At 48.6% G+C, this 20,947-nt stretch overlaps 1 protein-coding gene across 5 annotated transcripts in view; it reads right to left on the minus strand.

Annotated features, from left to right (window-relative positions):
- RALGPS1 (Ral GEF with PH domain and SH3 binding motif 1) overlaps positions 1-20,947 on the minus strand; it is a 293,688-nt gene that overhangs the window by 29,554 nt on the left and 243,187 nt on the right. For 3 of the 5 annotated variants that reach the window (XM_083158617.1, XM_083158616.1, XM_083158618.1), the window contains exons 13-14: positions 6,603-6,729; positions 4,363-4,514 (exon numbers count right to left, since the gene is read on the minus strand). The exons of the other annotated variants lie outside the window; for them this stretch is intronic. In XM_083158617.1, coding sequence (XP_083014743.1) covers positions 4,363-4,514; positions 6,603-6,729 — 279 coding nt within the window. The remainder of the gene's footprint in view (positions 1-4,362; positions 4,515-6,602; positions 6,730-20,947) is intronic. 5 annotated transcript variants of the gene reach the window in all.

Genomic DNA, 20,947 nt, shown 5'->3' on the forward strand with positions numbered 1-20,947 from the left:
CATCTGAAAAACCCAATGGAACTCAGCCACCAAAGTCACTGTAATTGCGTACGCAAACGCATTGTCTGGCTCAGAAACACCCCCATATTTCAGGCCCAGAATAACAGCAGGAGTGTGCGAGAGAAGGTACAGTACAGAGTAAGAGTGTGCGAGAGAAGGTACAGTACAGAGTAAGAGTGTGCGAGAGAAGGTACAGTACAGAGTAACTGCAGGAGTGTGTGAGAGAAGGTACAGTACAGAGTGACCGCAGGAGTGTGAGAGAAGGTACAGTACAGAGTAACAGCAGGCGTGTGCGAGAGAAAGTACAGTACAGAGTAACAGCAGGAGTGTGCGAGAGAAGGTACAGTACAGAGTAAGAGTGTGCGAGAGAAGGTACAGTACAGAGTAACAGCAGGCATGTGCGAGAGAAAGTACAGTACAGAGTAACAGCAGGAGTGTGCGAGAGAAGGTACAGTACAGAGTAAGAGTGTGCGAGAGAAGGTACAGTACAGAGTAACAGCAGGAGTGTGCGAGAGAAGGTACAGTACAGAGTAAGAGTGTGCGAGAGAAGGTACAGTACAGAGTAACAGCAGGAGTGTGCGAGAGAAGGTACAGTACAGAGTAACTGCAGGAGTGTGCGAGAGAAGGTACAGTACAGAGTAAGAGTGTGCGAGAGAAGGTACAGTACAGAGTAACAGCAGGAGTGTGCGAGAGAAGGTACAGTACAGAGTAACTGCAGGAGTGTGCGAGAGAAGGTACAGTACAGAGTAACTGCAGGAGTGTGTGAGAGAAGGTACAGTACAGAGTGACAGCAGGAGTGTGCGAGAGAAAGTACAGTACAGAGTAACAGCAGGAGTGTGCGAGAGAAGGTACAGTACAGAGTAAGAGTGTGCGAGAGAAGGTACAGTACAGAGTAACAGCAGGAGTGTGCGAGAGAAGGTACAGTACAGAGTAACTGCAGGAGTGTGCGAGAGAAGGTACAGTACAGAGTAACTGCAGGAGTGTGCGAGAGAAGGTACAGTACAGAGTAACTGCAGGAGTGTGTGAGAGAAGGTACAGTACAGAGTGACAGCAGGAGTGTGCGAGAGAAGGTACAGTACAGAGTGACAGCAGGAGTGTGCGAGAGAAGGTACAGTACAGAGTGACAGCAGGAGTGCGAGAGAAGGTACAGTACAGAGTGACAGCAGAAGTGCGAGTGAAGGTACAGTACAGAGTAACAGCAGGCGTGTGCGAGAGAAAGTACAGTACAGAGTAACAGCAGGAGTGTGCGAGAACACACAGGAAGGAGTAACAGCTGGCAGGGCCGTCTTTATGTATGGGCTTAATGTATAAGGGCCCTATGATGATAGCTGAGGATCCCCTTTTTCCAGGGATATCAGAATTTTGAAAATCGGCCCTGGGGAACTGGAGATATCCAACTTCAAAGCGGCAGTCCACATCCGACCTGTTAATTGAATTTCCCAGTCATATTTCTCAGGTTCTCTCTAACTTAACTTTTTCTGAGAGTATATTCCAAAAGCTGGGAATCTCCCCTTTCTGCCGACACTAGCGGCTTGTCTCTATCATGCCCAGAACCAGAGATATCAGCCTTCCAGCAGCCGGTCCCTGCTCCAGCTCCAAACGTCTGGTGTACAGTTTTATATTTTTGTCAATGGATTACTCTGGCTCCTGATCTCTGATCCCCAAGTTCCCAGCACCTCCTGAAAGTTGGGACTCTAGGTTTTTATACTGTTGAAGGCTAAGTCATCTATTTCCAGATAATGGCGATATATGCAGTCAAACAAGCTGCCCTTCCACCGGAAAATGGCGAATATTAAGCCCACTCCATTATCCAACCCTCCCGTGCGTATAAAACACCCCCTACCTCCCTGGAAGTCATTTACAAGGGACCCTTCATTCAGCTCAGTGCCCCCTTCCACACGTTAGTGTTCTCCCTCCCACCACCTGTGCAGTAAAGGAGTAATTAGCAGAAGTTACTGCTCCAGGTCCTACATGTTGAATGGAAGATAGAGCACCCCCTGCCACCCGTGGGACATCAAAGCTGCTGCTGATACCACCCCCCACCCCTAGGAGGGGAGAATGGGTAAGGGCCCCAGTGCATTGCTTTGCCCAGGGGCCCACACTGCTGTTAAGATGGCCCTGACAGCAGACGTGTGCAAGAGAATGTAGAGGTTTGAGTAAAAACCAGACTTGTGAGAGATTAGTCCTGAATGTCACACAGAGCCTGATTCAGACCTGTTAGCAAGGCTGCAATTTTTACAGATGGGCAAAACCATGCTGCACTGCAGGTGGGGCAGATGTAACATGTGCAGAGAGAGTTAGATTTGGGTGGGTCATGTTGAAACTGAAATCTAAATTGCAGTGTAAGAATAAAGCAGCCAGTATTTACCCTGCACAGAAACAACATAACTCCACTAAATCTCATGGCGTGGCCACACAATGCGAATCACACCACCGATTTTGACTATATAGTCAAAATTGCATCTCACATAGTGATATAGCACTGTGCTATGCAGCACCCGATCCTGAGGTCTATTGTAGTATCTCGGATCGAGGGCCATCCCTCCTTCCCTGCCAATGTGGGCCCCCCGACGGCTGCTGATATCCATCCACAGCGGCCCGTGTGGACACACCATATCTCTCTGCACATGTTACATCTGCCCCACCTGCAGTGTACATGGTTTTGTCCATTTGCAAACAAAGCGTCATGCGATCAGGTCTGAATTAGGCCCACAGTTACTGTGCATGGAGTATGGGGTCCCCTAGTCTAGGGGATGATGTGGTCAGGGGCAGAAGGTAAAAAGGGGGCGATCTGGTGGAATGGGAGAATGAGGTGTTCAGAATCTAGGGACAAAATAGTAAGATAGATGGAAATAAAAGCATGAACCAAGGACACGACAGGTGAGGGGGTGGAAGGGAGGCTGAGAACAGAGAAGCTGAGGGCGCTGGGGAAGCAGGAGACACGTGGCATGTAGGAAGCAGGGGACACGTGGCATGTAGGAAGCAGAGGGCACGTGGGAAGCAGGGGGCACGTGGCATTTAGGAAACAGAGGGCACGTGGGAAGCAGGGGGCATGTGGAATTAGTGCATAGAGAAACTAGTAACTGGGGGAAATAAAAAATAAGGGCAGAAGGGAAGGAAAGGAATACAAGGCACTGGGGAAAAAATTTGGGCGACAGAAAAAAAAGAGAAATTAAATAATTTGAAAACGAACATTTGCAGAAAATTAAGTTTGGAGAGGGGGGTGGATAGAAACGGAGGTCCATTTAACGATAGACTTGTGGGAGGTGGTCATTGAACTATTCCAAAATCTAAAAGTTGTTTCCTAAACGGACAATGTAAAGTATAGGATACATATGTGGCGGCTTGTTAACGTGCGATACAAGTGGCCAGTGAGTGCAATGTTGTGGTAGGTCTCTCAGTTGGGTGCTGAAGTGGCCGGCAACACTGGCTGAAACGTCATTCCCGTTAGTGAATTTATAGAAGGTAAAAACTGAGCAGTTAGTATCCAAAAAAACGCTCCAGCAAACGCTCCGGACTGCAGAGGGGTTGGAGAGGATTTCCTTCCCAAATTCTAATTACATGCATTTAATACTATTAGCAGTATGTATTATGAATAAGGGGTCAAACTGCCACAAGAACTAACAATCTCAATATACAGTAAATCATAGATTACTTTAACTTAGACCACAGGTTCTCAAAGTTGGTCCTCAGGGCCCCACACAGCGCTCGTTTTGCAGGTCTCCTCACAGAATCAAGTGAAATAATTAGCTCCACCTGTGGATCTTTTATAATGTGTCAGTGAGTAATGAGTGCACCTGTTGGGTGACCTGGAAAACGTGAGCTGTGTGGGGTCCCGAGGACCGAGTTTGAGAACCACTGTCTTAGAATAACATTTCTGAAGGAACACAGCAAACATTTTACCTCAGATAAAAAGGTTGGATGCAGCCATTTTGTTTCTGAACCAATATTTAATAAGTGCCTCATGGCAAGAGAATGCAGTTTCAGGCAACAAAATGGCCGCCACCCCTGCATGCTGGCGCCACGAGCACTGTAACAGAGGGCAGTAGGAAGAACCTTCTTGATGCTAAAATGACCGACATTAGAATTTTACTGTAACAGAAACGTACCACGCCTACAAGCAAGAAGCTGTATACTGAATTTACTCTTCCAATCGACTGTAAATATTGATTTGTGTCATGTACAGTATACCCATTAATCTCTAGGACACACTTATTGTTCTCAGACCAGGATGTATTGGCAGCCCGCAGCATGGATTATTTCATGCTCCATAAATCATAGAGACAATGAGAGAGCTGTAAGATGCAGTAGGCCAGGGGATGGGAAGCTTGGCACAAAAGAGATCATAAAGGATGCACTCACCTATTGACATGCCGTTGGTGAACGCAGAGGCCTGGGTGCTGTTCTTGGCGGGGCTCTGCGACTCCAAGACACTATCGTCCAGCAGGTGGCGCTGTTTCTCAGATGGAAATGTGGCACTCTTACTCTCAACAACACTGAACTGACACATCACACTGGATAAATGGGAGAGACAGAAGCAGGGTCGGTCCTTTTTGTACCATTCATTCCACACATGTTCAATGAGTGCTTAGCGGGAGAATGAGCAAACTGAAATGTCAAAGCCGGACTGTGGCCAAATGCCCCCCTGATCCTGCTCCCTCCCGTGGACCTCCAGTCCTTTCCTACAGTCCTCACAGGGAATTTATCAACGAGTGGCAAACATCCTGGTGGATGATGAAGCTTGCTGCCTGTGATAAATAGTGCTCTCCAGCAAATCAGCTCTTGTCATCTGTTTGAAAAATGACAGTTGAATAGTTGATTGGCTGAAGCACCACTTATCACGCACAACAAGCTTTATCATGCTCGAGTTATCCCACTGGTTTATAAATGGGCTCTTCTGTTTCTATGGTAATTCAAATATATGGGGGGAATACTTGGGTTGGCTATACTGCCTGAGGGAGTGTAGGACTATTTCTGCGATTGGGTTCCTTATTGCTTTTTAACCAAGCGATACCTGACCTTGTCACCCTAGACCAGGCATGTCCAAACTATGGCCCTCCAGCTGTTGTGAAACTACAAGTGCCATCATGCCTTGCCACAGTTTTGCTATTAGGGAATGCTAAAACTATGGCAAGGCATGCTGGGACGTGTAGTTTTCACAACAACTGGAGGGCCACAGTTTGGACATGCCTGCCCTAGACTTTGGGAGGTCCTTAATAGATCCAGTGTAACCTAGTGTCGCTGATTATCCAGCATTATATATACACTAGGAACCCATTCAAGGGGCTAGATGTACTACGCCTCAGTGAGTGATACAGTACCAGCCAATCAGCCCTTAACTGTCATTTTTAAACACAGCACAACCATGACAGTTAGGAGCTGATTGGGTGGTACTTTATCACTCTTATCAGCGACACACAACTGTTGTGGCGGATAACTGGGGGGGGGGGTTACAGGAAACAACTACACAAGTGATGGGAATTTGTGTGGTGCTTTTGGTTTAATGCCTATATAAAAAGATACTACAGAGGAACCGTGTAACACTAAAAATAACATAATAGGTTACACTGTGGTTTCTATTTGACCATACACAGTATGTAGAACATGGCATTCTGATTCCCATCATGGTGATAGGGATCATTTACAACTGCATACAAGTACAATACCAGAGTGCCTATGCCCCTTTGTGTCACACACCGAATTTTGTGCAGAAGCACTGAGGTTTATGGGAAGGCACAAGTTCTCTGGGGCAAGATAGCAACCGGCAAGGGGCAAGGAGGGAGGGTTGTTGCCAAGGATGTGCATAGCGTACTCAAGTAATTCACTGAAATAGAAACAAAAATTGAGGTTTTATTTTGTGGGACGGGACTACTTCAAAATAAAGGACGCCCTTTTCCTGTGTCATACAGTAGATCCCTACACTAACTGTCGCCAACTCTACCGAACTTTAACCAATGTGACAGATACAGTAACTTGACGCATTGACATGTAATAATGATGGTTCTGATGTCCTGTTACCATCATATAATAATTTATATAAATAATAACTAGGGCTTATTATACAATGTCTGCAAGGTAACAGTTGTAGCACCATTATGCTGTTCCTTCCCACACACATTGTCATTAATATTGGCCAACCTCAGCACACAGGAAGTGGGCGTACACCTTGACACACCCTCCAATCGGATAAGTGTGCTCACAAAAGGGACATTGCTGGTTTGTACTTTTTGCAGTTTGTAAATGAGCCTTTGGGGGCAATTCATTTCTGTGGCACACCCTGACTACCAACATCGCTCTGAAAAATCAGTGATGTTAGGCCGCCATGTTATCGGGCAATGGGGCAGATATATCAGTGATAAAATGCTGATAAAGTGGAAGGAGATAACGCACCATCAGCGCCTAACTGTAATGTTTCAAACAGCTGATTGGCTGGTGCGTTATCATCTTTCGTTTTATCACTTTACCAGGTTTAATACATCTTCCCCAATGTGTGCATCCCCAGATGGTGCAGAACTGAATGCCCCCCTTACGGCTGAAATAGCAGAAGCATTTCGCAGCGGTAACATAAAGTGCGACTGCCTCGGACAGCGCTGAAGACCCACTTGTTTCCTAAGCTGCGACTCTTCCTATGCCTGGAGACGGGCGGGGTTGGGAGATTGGTGGCCACTGAAGCGTCTGGACACGTCGGCCGTCTGCTGAATCTCATTGTAGCCGTCATCTCGGAGGGACCTGACGACAGAGATCAACCAATACTGATACTGGAACCATGAAATATTCCTTCTCCAATGGAGGCCGCCGGTTACCAAACCTACAGAGCAGCTTCTTCACTGGAGAACCGCAGTCGTACACATTTATACACGTATGCTGGAGCATTGACACTTACTTCCTCGGAACTAGATCTAGAGGTGTATGGAAGAAGGGTCGGTTTTTAAATCTATTTTGTACAGATGAAAATAAACCTAAAGTACTACTTTTTATGCCCAGTAGGTGCCACTGTTGTTCCTGCTATTGATTGAGCTCAATAGGCTTCTCAGAGTATGGATCAATGGACAGATAGCAACTAGGTCAATTAGGTCGACATGCAGGAAGGGCGATATGGGTTAGGTCGACAGTCAAAGGTCAACATGGGGTTTTTCACTTTATTTTGTCAAAATGTCAACACAGCGCACTGTTTTATTCTCCCACCACGCCCTAGTGGATGGTAAGGCATGAAATACCGCCTGTCGGCACATATCGGCTCAAAAAAAAGTGAAAAACGCTATGTCGACCTAATGACCCTGTCGACCTAACCCATGTCCACCTTCAGTCAAGTAGACCATCCTGCATGTCGACCTTCAGTCATGTTGACCTAATGCTTGTAGACCTAGTGACCCTATCCCGCTTCTCAAGCCCCATACACACAGACTAGAGGATATTTTGAAAGTGATCGTTCAGAAAGGGTCTGAGCGATATCTTCCACAATATTGTCAGTATCATTAACGATGCGTGTTCCGGCTCATGGTTAACATCCCTCGTCTGCCGCAATACAGCCAAATGACCCGCATGTTCAACGAGTCCCGTGATCATAGGGGCCAATTTATGTTTTTGCTGGTGGGTGCTCAAGCCAAAAATAGTGGCTTCACAGGGAAGGGGTGTGGCCACAAAATAATACCAATTTATATTACGGAGCACAGTTGTCTCCAATATTCAAATTACGGCAACAGCGTTCCACATACATAAATGCCCCCACAGTGCAGGTAAATAAATGCCCCCACAGTGCAGGTAAATAAATGCCCCCACAGTGCAGGTACATAAATGCCCCCACAGTGCAGGTAAATAAATGCCCCCACAGTGCAGGTACATAAATGCCCCCACAGTGCAGGTACATAAATGCCCCCACAGTGCAGGTACATAAATGCCCCCACAGTGCAGGTACATAAATGCCCCCACAGTGCAGGTAAATAAATGCCTCCACAGTGCAGGTACTCCGTGGACACTCTTCCCGGCATACTGTTTCCCAGGTGGCGGGTCCGGCAACGTGGGTGCTGCAGCTGCAAATTAGCACGTTTATATGGCGGCCCAGCAGCGGGACTCGGGCCCGTGGGTGCTCAACAATTTCCGTGGGTGCTCGGGCCCTTGAGCACCCACAGAATCGGCACCTATGCCGGTGATGTCACTGAACATCTGTGTGCAAAGCCGACTGGTGCAACTCAGCGCCAGACCCAAACTGCCAGCAAATCCTTTCTTTCTATCCAAACACATTGCAAGGTTCCAGGTCATTGTGCTGCTAATTAATGTTACAATCGCTCAAAAAGGGATGCAGTTAAAATCCCGGCGGTCGGGATCCCGGCGTTCAGAATCCCGATGCCGGAATCCCGACCGCCGAAATCCCGACACTTTCTCCCTCCGTGGGTGTCTACGACACCCCTGGAGGGAGAATAAATTAGCGTGCCGAGCGTAGCGAGGCACCGGGCCTGCTGCGTGGCGAGCACAGCGAGCCCGCAAGGGGGGGGCGCTCCACGTCCCCCCCTTGTCGGGATTTCGGCGGTCGGGATTTTGAACGCCAGGATCCCGACCGCCGGGATTTCATACTGAATCCCTAAAAAAAAAAATATACCAGATAATTTATTAATTAAGTTATTTATATAGCGCACACATATTCCGCAGCGCTGTACAGAGTATAGATGAACATTCACATCAGTCCCTGCCCCAGTGGAGCTTACAATCTATATTCCTTACCACATGTACACGCACACAGACATTCTAGGGTTAATTTTGTTGGTAGACAATTAGCCTGCCTGTATATTTTTGGATTGTGAGAGGAAACCGGAGTACCCGGAGGAAACCCACGCAAGCACGGGGAGAATATACAAACTCCGCACAGTTAGGGCCATGGTGGGGATTAAACCCATGGGTACCGGACGCGGTCCCGGCTGTCATTTACCCGACGTCGGGATCCCGACTGTCAAAACGCTGACAGACAGGTGCCCGACGGCCACCCGCTATTTTACCTCGTGGGGGTCCACGGCCCCCATAGAGGGAGAATAGAATACCGTGCCCACAGCGTGGCGAGCCTGCAAGGGGCTTTGTTGAGCTCACCATGCTGTCTGAGTCCGGGCAGTCGGGATCCCGACTGTCGGAACCCTGTACCACACCCGAACCCATGACCTCAGCGCTGTAAGGCAGTATAACCATTACATTGCCCGTGCTGCCCACATGGGGGGGGAGATGATTCAAAGCTTGGAGAGAGATCCAGTTGAGAAGTTGTCCATAGCAACCAATCAGCCTCAGTTTATCTAGCAGTCTTTGCAATGACCGTTAAAAAGCAGTTGCTTGGGGCAACTACCACACTTTATATCTCTCCAAGAAATGTTCCATCCGACCCAATGTCCTTTACCAAATTAGAGAAATGTTACATATGGGATGGATTGGGGAATGGAATACTGGCAACAGGGGGGGTACTCCCCTCAGGAAATCCTTTGTGCAGTACTGTAAATACACTGAGGGGGGCGCCTCCTCACACAACGAGATATGCTATAAGAGATGGGAATACTAGTGAGAACACGTGTGGTTTACCATGCCAGAAGACCAGAGACGTATAGAACTTTTTCCAGTACAGTAACTGGTGGAGCATCATGGGTAGTGAATATGACAAGCGGGTGAGGTGGTTACCTGTCTGTGCACCTGACAATGCTCCAAATTCCAGCGTTAAGACCCAAAACATAAATTACATGCCCACTGTATTGACGTACAGTAGACCCTGCAAGTGGGCGCTTAATGGCCCAAGGTGTTACATTGTATTTCTATATTTAGTCCCAGTATAATAACTAGTTAAAAGCCTGTCAAAATGACGGCTTCAAGTATTTGAGCGGTGACCATTTTTACTTACACTTTGAGCTGTTACAGTTTTTAGCACAAACTCTCCACCTCACCCCCAGTCCCTATCTGCCCCTACCTCCAATCTCTGTTTTCACAGTTCCCTCTCTCCACATCCAGAAAGTTTGAAACAGATCAGTGTCCCTGCAAAAATTGCTTTCACTTCCTGCTATGACATCCTTTAGCACACAAAAGAGTCATTTGGTTCGTTGCGTGGCCTCTAGTCATCACTGGCGGTACTTCACCTCATATAGAGGTGAGGAGTAGTTAGCCTTTTTTATACATGGATGATCATATTTAGAGTACTTTCTTCTCGAACCGTAACGGCAGTACATTTACACAGCACAACACAGAAGAGAACGGAGCATTTAGATGTATTGTTATTTCTTAGCAGCTAAAGCTGGACATTAGTGAAACGCGCTGGTAAATGTTCCGCGCTACTTTCCAATCATTCTTATAAATAAATGCTCATCCTGGAGAAAATCTGGTGATGTTGCATCCCCTATGCTGCCTGGCGGGGGTACAAAGTGCCCTGCCAGCCGCAAGTACTGGCACTCGATCCATCTGCCAGCAGCCCTTATGCTGCCAATACCCATAGATTCTGTGTATCCTGCTCTTTAATCCCCTCAGTACAAAACCTTCAGCCAGAGAAGTGAAGTGGTTTTGGGATGTTCTAAACATCAACTCGTAGATTAACGTAAACTCCATGTGTTTTACATTTGTAATCAAGTGATACCCAGTGGTCTTGGGGAGCTTTTCAATCAGGGGCCCTTACAACCTTTACTAATCTTATTATAATCATCTGGCTCTGCTAAATAAAATCTTCATTCTACAGTGCCCAATGTAAAAGGAGCAGGCACCAGTGCGCCAACCCCAAACCTCACAGTGTCCGGCTTCTCTGCGGCCAACTTCACCTATCTGCCCACATAAATATCTGCTACTTTGCAAATGTGGCCATAGTACTCCACAAACATTTGGCTCGCTGTGGAGCGGCCATGTTGTGCTGGGCAAATTACTGGCTGTGGAGCGGCCATGTTGTGCTGGGCAAATTACTGGCTGAGGAGCGGCCATGTTGTGCTGGGCAAATTACTGGCTGCAGAGCGGCCATGTTGTGCTGGGCAAATTACTGGCTGCGGAGCGGCCATGTTGTGCTGGGCAAATTACTGGCTGCAGAGCGGCCATGTTGTGCTAGGCAAATTACTGGCTGTGGAGCGGCCATGCTGCGCTCGGCAAATTACCGGCTGACGAGCAGCCATGTTGTGCTAGCCAATATACTGGCTGTGGAGCAGCCATGTTGTGCTCGCCAAAATACTAGCTGTGGAGCAGCCATGTTGTGCAGCCATGAGGCCATAGGCAGACGCTGGAGCCCTATTGTACCCCTCTCATCTTTGTCCAAAAATAACCACATAAAAATGGTGTAGAGTCCCGCAGTAAACACAGGTCCTAGGGCAGAAGCCTGGGTGGCCTAACTGATGGTCCGGAAAAAGCTGGTGGTTACACGGAAGAAGAATGTGCCGGGCAATGTTTGTCTCTATCCTTGTACAAATGAGCTGGGTTTCCAGGCCTACTGTGCCAGGCCACCCGGGGAGAGCGTTAGAACGTCCTATAAAGAAAGCGGTCGGGGTACACGTAGCTCCGTAGACGTCGTGCTCAGCAGAATTACAGCACATTATTGGCTTCAGTCTGAGCAGAGATGCAGAATTCTCACCATTGCTCCTTGAGTCATCCTGGCTCTACGGGGAGCTGGGAGTAAACATGAACATCCAGACCGCTTCCAAGAAACTGGAGTTCATTAGGAGGAATGATTGGGAAAGGTTATCATGTAAAGAAAACACAAACAACTATATTTTCTTCTATTCAAACTTGCGCCACAAAACGAATACTACAGCGGCCCTCAGTCCTGTGCCAGCAAATGTACTAATTATGTAGCGCACACATATACTGCAGCGCTGTAAGGCGGAATTTCTCAGTCAGTCACACGGGTGGAGCTGACAATCTATATTCCCCATCACGTGTATGTACACAATGGGAGAAAAAAAAGAAAAATGGGTACTTGTGTATTATCACGGCGCCCATTGCATCGCATACCACTAAATAAGGTATGCGATGGCATGCGATGCGATCGCATGCGATTTGTAATTGTACAAGCACCCTGATGGGTGCATACAATGTTAAATGCCCCCCCCATTGTCAACGAGTCCCCCACTATGAACGCCAACCCTAAGTGTGGCGAGCGCAGCGAGCCCGTGAGGGGCGGCGGTACACGTCCTCCGACCTTTTCATACCCCCACTATCCACGTCGGCGTGAGGTTGATTTTAGATAGTGTGGCGAGCCCCGCGAGTGGACGCGGAATACGAGCCTGAAGCGTGGCGAGCGCAGCGAGCCCCGCGTGGGGACGCGGAATACATGTGAAGTCATCCGCGTCCACTCGCCATGCTTCGGGCTCGGTGGCTCGCCACTCTATCTAAAATCAACTCCACGCCGACGTGGATAGTGGGGGTATGAAAAGGTCAGAGGACGCGTACCGCCGCCGCTCGCCATGCTTCGGGTTAGCGTTGATAGTGGGGGTGGCGTTGACAATGGGGGTGCATTTAACATTGAAAGCACCCATCAAAATCGGATTGCATCGCATGCGGTTATATCGCATGCACTGCGATGCATGCGATGTACTAAGATGAACATCGTATGCACCGAAAAATGTTGTTGGAAGTTAATTAACCCTATTAGTAGTGTTGGATTATGGGAGAAAACTGAAGGAACCATGACCTCTGTGCTGTTATGTAGCAATGCTGACCACTAAAGCTGCCATGCTGCCCAATTCAAAAAGGTACTTGTTTCCTAGCACGGCCACAATCGCGGGCATCGTGTGTCATTTTTAGTGGTATAGGACGCGACCGACGCGATGCCCCCGATTTTCCCATTGAAATGCATTGAAAATAGTCAAAATCGCGTCGGTCGCGTCGTATGCGGCTAAAAAAGCCTTAAATGGTCCAGACGCGATGCCCACGATTTCCCCATAGGAAACAATGTTAAATGGCTCAATGTACCCGCGATGCCCCCGATTTCTCATAGGGAACAATGTTAAATACCTCAATTTCACCAAATCATCATAGGGAACAATGGTAAATGGGCCAGAAAGCCCCAAAAACACCCCAGAACAGTGAAATGTCCCCCCAAAAGTACTTTACGCCACCACACGATCAACGCGAACCCGAAGCGTGGCGAGCGCAGCGGTACGCGTCCTCCGACCTTTTCATACCCCCACTATTCACGTCGGCGTGGAGTTGAGAATAGAATAGTGTGGCGAGCGTAGCGAGCCACCGAGCCCGAAGCGTGGCGAGCGGACGCGGATACCTTCACAGGTAAACGCGTCCCTTCGCGGGCTTCACAGGTATCCGCGTCCCCTCGCTGCGCTCGCCACGCTTCGGGCTCGGTGGCTCGCTACACTATTCTATTCTCAACTCCTCGCCGACGTGGATAGTGGGGGTATGAAAAGGTCGGAGGACGCGTACCGCTGCGCTCGCCACGCTTCGGGTTCGCGTTGATCGTGGGGTGGCGTAAAATACTTTTGGGGGGACATTTCACAGTTCAGGGGTGTTTTGGGGGGTTTATGGCCCATTTAACATTGTTCCCTATGATGATTTGGGTAAATTGACCCATTTAACATTGTTTCCTATGGAAAATCGGGGGCATCGCGGCTAAATTGAGGCATTTAACATTGTTCCCTATGGGGAAATCGCGGGCATCGCGTCCCGATTTTTTAGTGCTTGCGATGCCCCCGATTTTTCCTCACGATGCCCACGATCATGATCGTTGTGGCCGTGCTAGGAAGCAAGTACCTTCAAAAATCCTCTACAGAACACTTAGCCGCAAAGAATCTTTGGGGAAACCTCCTGTTAAATTCTGGAGAACTGCTCTGTCATGCCATGTCAGCAGGCCCTTGTATACATGCGCGCATGTCTAAATGAATCTTCTGTTAGACCCAACTGACAACATATTTTCAAACAATGATGAATTGCACCGATAATTCATTTTTACAGTTTTTTATTTTGAAATCACCGCAATAAATGACACTTATCACCGCGGCAACAGTGGCTATGATGAATAGAGCCCCACAACTGGGTTCCAGACAAGTTCTGGTGACAGATCCGGTCAGACGGGATTTACTGATGTCTTCCTGACACTTCGTCATCTGAGATGCAGTCATCAATCATTCGGCCGCAGTGGAGGAAATCACACAGGGAAGGATTAACATGCAGGAACCTGGTCCTGTTTACCTACAGGAAACCGCTCGGCGTGTGTCCGCCACTGACTGCACACATGTGGAATCCCGACGGCTGAGGAGCGAGAGTCTGCAACAAAAGGTGGCGGAAAGGCGGACTGGACAATGACAAGATCCTTGTGGTATCTGACTGATCAGGGGAACGTTGGTCAAATAATGTTAGTGCGTACAGCCTGTAACATGGCAGTTAGGAGCTGATTCAACAGCTACTTTATCTCTCACCTAGATCTTTTGTAGAAACACTTTTGTGACCGCTACAGGTACATATTAGTAGGGCCACTTGTGGTACGTTGCCCGGATGGGTCTGTAGGCAGTCCACCGACGATAGCGGTTAAGTGTCCAACTAACACGGCTCAACCCATGAACATCTTATTCATCTACCAGGAACCAGCACCCAACTGTTACATCAATAACCCCGGCCAGACCAGACCCGCAGCCGGTTGCCTCAGACACTGCTTATTGGTTGACCAGGAGCAGGAGCCTACCCAGCAGGACCGGTGTCTCCTCCTCCACCTCCTGCTAGCGGCACTTTGGCAATATAAGCGGATAGGACCATTTTTCCTTCTGCCACAAAATTTTCCAACCAGTTTATGGAACAGGGTCATTGTCTGTTACCCAACGGCGCGGACACCAGGAATTCACGCCCAGGTACATGTCAGATAGGTGTACAGAATACGCGATAACGACGTAACGCAGGAACCAGTCAGCTGCTTACACTGGTAACAGTCTCTGCAGAACTTTCTTACCCCTGAGGGTCAGGCGGAGAGCTTTATTACCCGGGCCGCTAGTTACCCCCCAGCATTAGAGTCCCCCCCCCCTTTTACCAGCTCCAGAAAGATGGCAATAAAGTCAGTGTACAAGCGGTGAACTGTCTGGTTCTGCGGCTGGTAGGAGACCATTGTAATTGACTCAGAGTATTTTAACGACTAAATTGACTGTGAAATGTGAGCGACATGCTGACTGCGCTACATAACAGCAGCTAAATGGAGACATAAACCTATAAAGCCTCACAACACAATCATATATCGGTTCTGTTATCCTATTACAAAACAAACCCTTGGTGTTACCCGAGGCGGCCTGCCCCAACCCCGTCTCAAACATCCCCGACCTGACCCATATCTACATTTTATGATCATCGTATGTCACGCACTGACAGCCCAGACTGACGCGTCATCTTCCCGATCGTGGAAATGCTCCGGAGCGAGACAAGTGCGGAAAGCGAGGTAAGATCCCGGTACATCTTCGTGCATGACACAAGGATAGGGCATTGGTAACTATAATGGGGAAGCATGCAGCGCTGAATGACAGTTGGCTGCAATAATTGCGCGGCCAGAAGTGAACGCGCAAATTCGATTGTGCAGAGAGAGGGGTAACACTACCTGCGCCAGACGGCCTATCCGTATGCAAATAATGCGTCTGAAAACCCGCCGTATATTTGCGTCAGTACAACCTGCAATTCCAACAACGTGCCCTCAGTGAGCTTGCCTACGTGCGCTTATTAAGACACCAGTGGAGGTGAGGTCAAGTTGAGTACAGGTATGGGTTATAAAGTGTCGACAGTAAGAAGGTCCACAGTGAATAGGTAAACCGCTATTGGTCGACACATCAAAAAGGTTGACACATGCAATAGGTCGACATGGATCTGGCATGGAGTCTCACTATACTTAGAATCTAACTATGTCCACTTGGATAGTAAAGTATGAAAAACCATCTTTTTTGGGATTAAAAAAAACAAAAAAACCATGTCGACCTATTACATGTGTCAACCTTTCTCCTATGGCCTGTTGAACAATAGTGATCAATCTATTGACTGTTGACCTTTTCATTGTTGACCCAATGACCGCATCCTGTTGAGTTCAAATGTGAATGAGCACAGTTACGAGCGCTGGGCTCCAGACCATGGCCCTTATTCTGATCGACTGGGATGGCTGCATGTTCGGTCGGACAGCCGATGTATTGTGTTTGCGCATGTGCAGAGGCGTTTTTGCGCATGTGCGAACGCCGCGCACGTCCGAAAACGGTGTGAATTCCGTACAGAAAACGATCGGTCGGAACAATCCGAGCAGGGGGTGGAGAGGGGCGTGAAGGGCTCATTACCATATGCGTTTGGGCTCATAACCCTATGCGTATGCCCCGCGTTTCATGGGCGTTCCCATGAAAACGCTGGGTGTACGTATGGTAATCCGCCCATGACGCACTTGTGTGGGGCGGACAGCTGACATAGCTGGATGCCAGCTGCCCGCCCATATCCCTGCTTTGGCACAGAGAAATGTCCGAGTGGTCTGGAGCACTCGGTGCTGCCTGACCACTCGGTCCATCATTCGATGGTCGGCGACCGTCAGAGGATGGGGGAGGTTCCCACAGATGGGGGAGGTGTTCACATGAAACATCCACTGGCGGTCCATTCGCTCTGCGTCTTACCGCATTCGGACGGTGTGAGCGATCCGTACGGTAGGCGGGGCAAAGAACACTCAGTGGCCGTCCGAAAATACGCATCCATCCGAGTCAACTAGAATAAGGGCCCATGTGCAGTATAGAAATGCCAGAAATACATCTGCCATACGGACAGCCACAATATGGTATAAAGATAATCTTTCCATATAGTTAAAAATGATCAGCGGTACTTGTGAGTTATCCGGGCTGCCGATTTTTTCATCGCGCCCGAAATCGTGGGCATCGCGTCGGTCGTGGCCGTTATAAGGAGCCGCGACGCGATGCCCACGATTTCCCATAGACAGTAATGTTAAAAGACACGATGGACCCGATTTCCGACACGATTTCCTATAGACAGTAATGTTAAAAGACGCGATGGACCCGATTTCCCATAGACAGCAATGTTAAAATAAAATGACAATGTGAAATTGGCCAATATGGCCATTTCACATTGGATATGTTTTTAAAAAAAATGTTTCATGGCCCCCCACCACCGTTAACGCCACCCCGCTATTGACGCCAACCCGAAGCGTGGCGAGCGCAGCGAGCCCGTGAGGGGCGGCGGTACGCGTCCTCCGACCTTTTCATGCCCTACTATCCACTAGGGCGTGGAGTGAGAATAGAATAGTGTGGCGAGCGCAGCGAGCCACCGAGCCCGAAGCGTGGCGAGCGCAGCGAGCCCCGCGAGGGGACGCGGACACCTTCACAGGTATCCGCGTGCCCTTGCGGGCTTCACAGGTGTCCGCGTCCCCTCGCCACACTTCGGGCTCGGTGGCTCGCTGCGCTCGCCACACTATTCTATTCTCACTCCACGCCCTAGTGGATAGTAGGGGTATGAAAAGGTCGGAGGACACGGAGGTCTATGGGAAATCGGGTCCATCGTGTCTTTTAACATTACTGTCTATGGGAAATCGTGGGCATCGCGTCGCGGCCCCTTATAACGGCCACGACCGACGCGATGCCCCCGATTTGGGGCTAAATTGCGGGCATCGCGTCGGTCGGGTGTCCTTAAGTTAACCAAACTTAAGGACAAAATCGGCAGCCCGGATAACTCACAAGTACCTGATCAGCTTCTTAGTGCATCCAGCAAGGCTTGAATAGATCCCGAAACCCCCATCACCCATAGACAGAATATAATGGAGGTGTAATCATTTGAAACGCTTTACTGGCCAGCAGGGGGCATGGCGATTCCCAAACCGAGCACTTACAGGGGTGCGATGGGATCAGGACCAAATCCAGTCATCTATGGCCAATATGAAACTTCCCCTTCTCCCCAATTTATCAAAAGCCCTTTCAGCATCAATGCTTAGCACATCATTGTCCATAGTTTTGCTTTGTCAAAACTGCCAATGATGCCCCTTGTTACATGGGGGAAGGCAACTCATGGGCCTATAGCATCCCTCAGAAGGGCAGGCATAGTTGGGTACTCGATGGTGTATGCTGCGACTGTACAGGCCCTATTGGATGCCAGCTGGGTGTTCAGAGCCATCAACACATCTGGGAGTGAGTGGGGGAAGCAGTGGTGGACTAGAAAGGATTTTCGGAGGCAGCTGTGTATGATGCCTCACCCACCGGAGATCTTGGATGAATTCCTTGTGATACATCCCACAGCGAACTGCTTTAAAATCAGAGGGATTTCTGTATAACTGGCCACAGTTGGTCTCCCATGTTGCCCCCCCTCCCCCCCCAAATGTATACTCCTGGTCTCACCATAAGAGGAGCATGTTAGGCCAGGGCCCCAGACGGGCCTGTTTGACGTTCGGCAGCAGAGAGAACTATGAAGTGACCTCATCCTGTTACTGGTTTGCCCTCTCCTTAGCACTGTGAGCCAGAAAACCAGCAGATCTTCCAGGGGTCGAAGCCAAGACCCAGTCCAGCCTCCTGGTTCTTTTCAGGAGACGCGGAAGGGAGGGGGTGGGCTGCACACATCCAGAAAATGTATTTCAGAGTTCCCGAGTTCGAAGCATTGATGTTCTATACAATGAGTGAAATAGGCCTCTTCTGCATAATCACATGTACAGGATGAGGCCGGGAGCTGCCATGTTGTTCACCCTCATTTCTGTGCAGGACGGCTATTCTGAATAGCCGCTGATCCAACTGCAGCCTGCGCCATCCGCCAGCTAGGCCCTGTATCCTCCCCTATCTACCTGTGCTGCAATCAGGTGTACAAAAGTGACAGCACCTGGAATACATTGTCCTGATTGGCTAACCAATACAATAATAGGGATTGCGGATTAAAAAGATGTCATCAGGCCCAGAGTGGTGATTGGGTGATTTATCACATACCCAGCGTCCCTATCAGCACACATTGTAGTAGGTGACGTGTCAAAAAATAGTTTTCCAAGAAGTATATTGTCTGAGGGGTTGACGGGGTCAACACAAAAGCAGTGGTGTGCGGTATGTGTTAAACCTTTACACACATACAGAGGGCTGAGCATGGGGTTCTCCTTTGTACTATGAATACGCTGGGTTTGTGTAACTGTCAAAATAATAATAATACTGTAATGAATGACTCCAGCGATGACGCCTCACACACAGCGAGGGCCGGCTAACTGGGTACGCTCCACAGCAAAGCCAGAGGCTCCCGGGAGACACAGACGACAAGCTTCAAACATTCCCAGGGTTCCAGACACCTTTGTGAAAACTGGTGTGTGTTACAAAGGGGATGTTACCATTAGCAACCAGACGCTTTCCTCAAACACATGTGACTTATGAGGACAATTTTTTTGGCCATAAAATTTCCCCGGGAGATGTGTATCTTGATAACACCTAATAGTTTACATTGCGTGAATGTACAGAGCAGAGCCATCGCCATGGTGGTATTGACAGAAGCTTAGGGCCCCTACATGATGACGGTGTTCTCTGATGGCAGTTGCCTCTCTGCGCAGGATAATCCGCCAGGCCACACTGCAGTCATTGCCTGGGAATAGGCTGAGGAACATGATAAAGAGCTAAAAGGTGTTGACTCGGCCTCCGGATTCCCCAGATCTCATTGTGACAGAGTATCTGTGGGATGTGCTGGAAAGACAAGTCCGAGCCATGGAGACCCCACCCCCACGCATCCCATTATGGAACCCTTTCAATCAGGACAAGTATTAAAGAGCCATAGCAGGAGTTCTCTAATATAAAGCATTACTTATACCATTCATATACAGATGTGCGGGTGTACAGCGATCGTTACCGCACCGATCACACTTCTAATGTGCGTACACTTATGATGTGAAATGCGTTGCTACCCACTTCCCTAGAATTGTTAGGACTCTCCCATATAAGAGAGAGCGCTCCTGGAAGCCTATAAGCAGTTCTCCCCGAGGATGGACAAGTTGGGATATCCTCATGTTCCTAGAAAATAGAATGCACCCAAATGTTCCAAACTCAACAGGACATTCCCGAAATGCGTTGCTAAAAAAGAGGCGGGACTTAGACAGAAATGGCCAGATCTTTATCCATAGCAGGATGCTGTTGTGCAGATTGGGGTCAGGTTTGGCCCGACCTGGTGGTATACATATTGGGAGACATGATTATACTCAGGCAATATATCTGCAACAATACATTATATACCTCCCAGATATGACAAATACTCTACAGTAAAGGTATCCTGCAGAATACAGTATTATAGCAGTATACAGACCGTAGCGAGGGGACCCGTATATATATATAGAACTATTTTTACATTCTGATGTAATCCTTGTAAAATTGGAAACATTCAAGAAAGCGGAACAAAATCAGGCTGGAGAGCGGTGCATGTGCTTCCAATCTGACCCGACCCTATCCCAGTAATTACCCCTCTGTTTACAATCCTCTACTGATGGAAGACACAATATTTGTTAATACAGAGTTTGACGTCACCCCTGCAGCACGTTAGCCAAGCACGGCTCTCCTCAGCTCCACTGGGACGACATATTTAAAGAGACTCAGGGGGAGTAGTACCGAGCCTTGGAGAGCGAACGTCGAGAAGCAAAGAAACCAAATCAACTTTTTACATGTCATTTATCTAGTACAACTGCAATGACAGAAGCGGATTGGCTGCTTTGGGTAATGTCTTCATGTAATCACTCCTAGGCTTGATGCAATTCCCCCACAAAGAGTTTCAAAAACTGATCTGGTTTTTAAAATTATATTTAAAAAATGTCATGGTGCCGCCGCGGATGTAAGCGCTCCGGTACAGAGGGCACGGAACTGACGGCATATATTTGTGCCTTCTCTCAATAAACAGAGGTAAGTACGCCCCATTACACCCTAGTTCCCCCCTTCAGTTGCAAGTGGAAATGTTACTGAATTGGGATTTTGTTCCGGAGAAGAGAATGCCCAGTATGAATATACGCTTGGTAAACGTGTCTTTGTGGACACGCCCAGGAATCCCTGGGCATCCCCAG

The sequence above is a fragment of the Crinia signifera genome, chromosome 9 (assembly GCF_055691185.1).
Source record: "Crinia signifera chromosome 9, ASM5569118v1, whole genome shotgun sequence".
NCBI classification, from domain to species: Eukaryota; Metazoa; Chordata; class Amphibia; order Anura; family Myobatrachidae; genus Crinia; species Crinia signifera.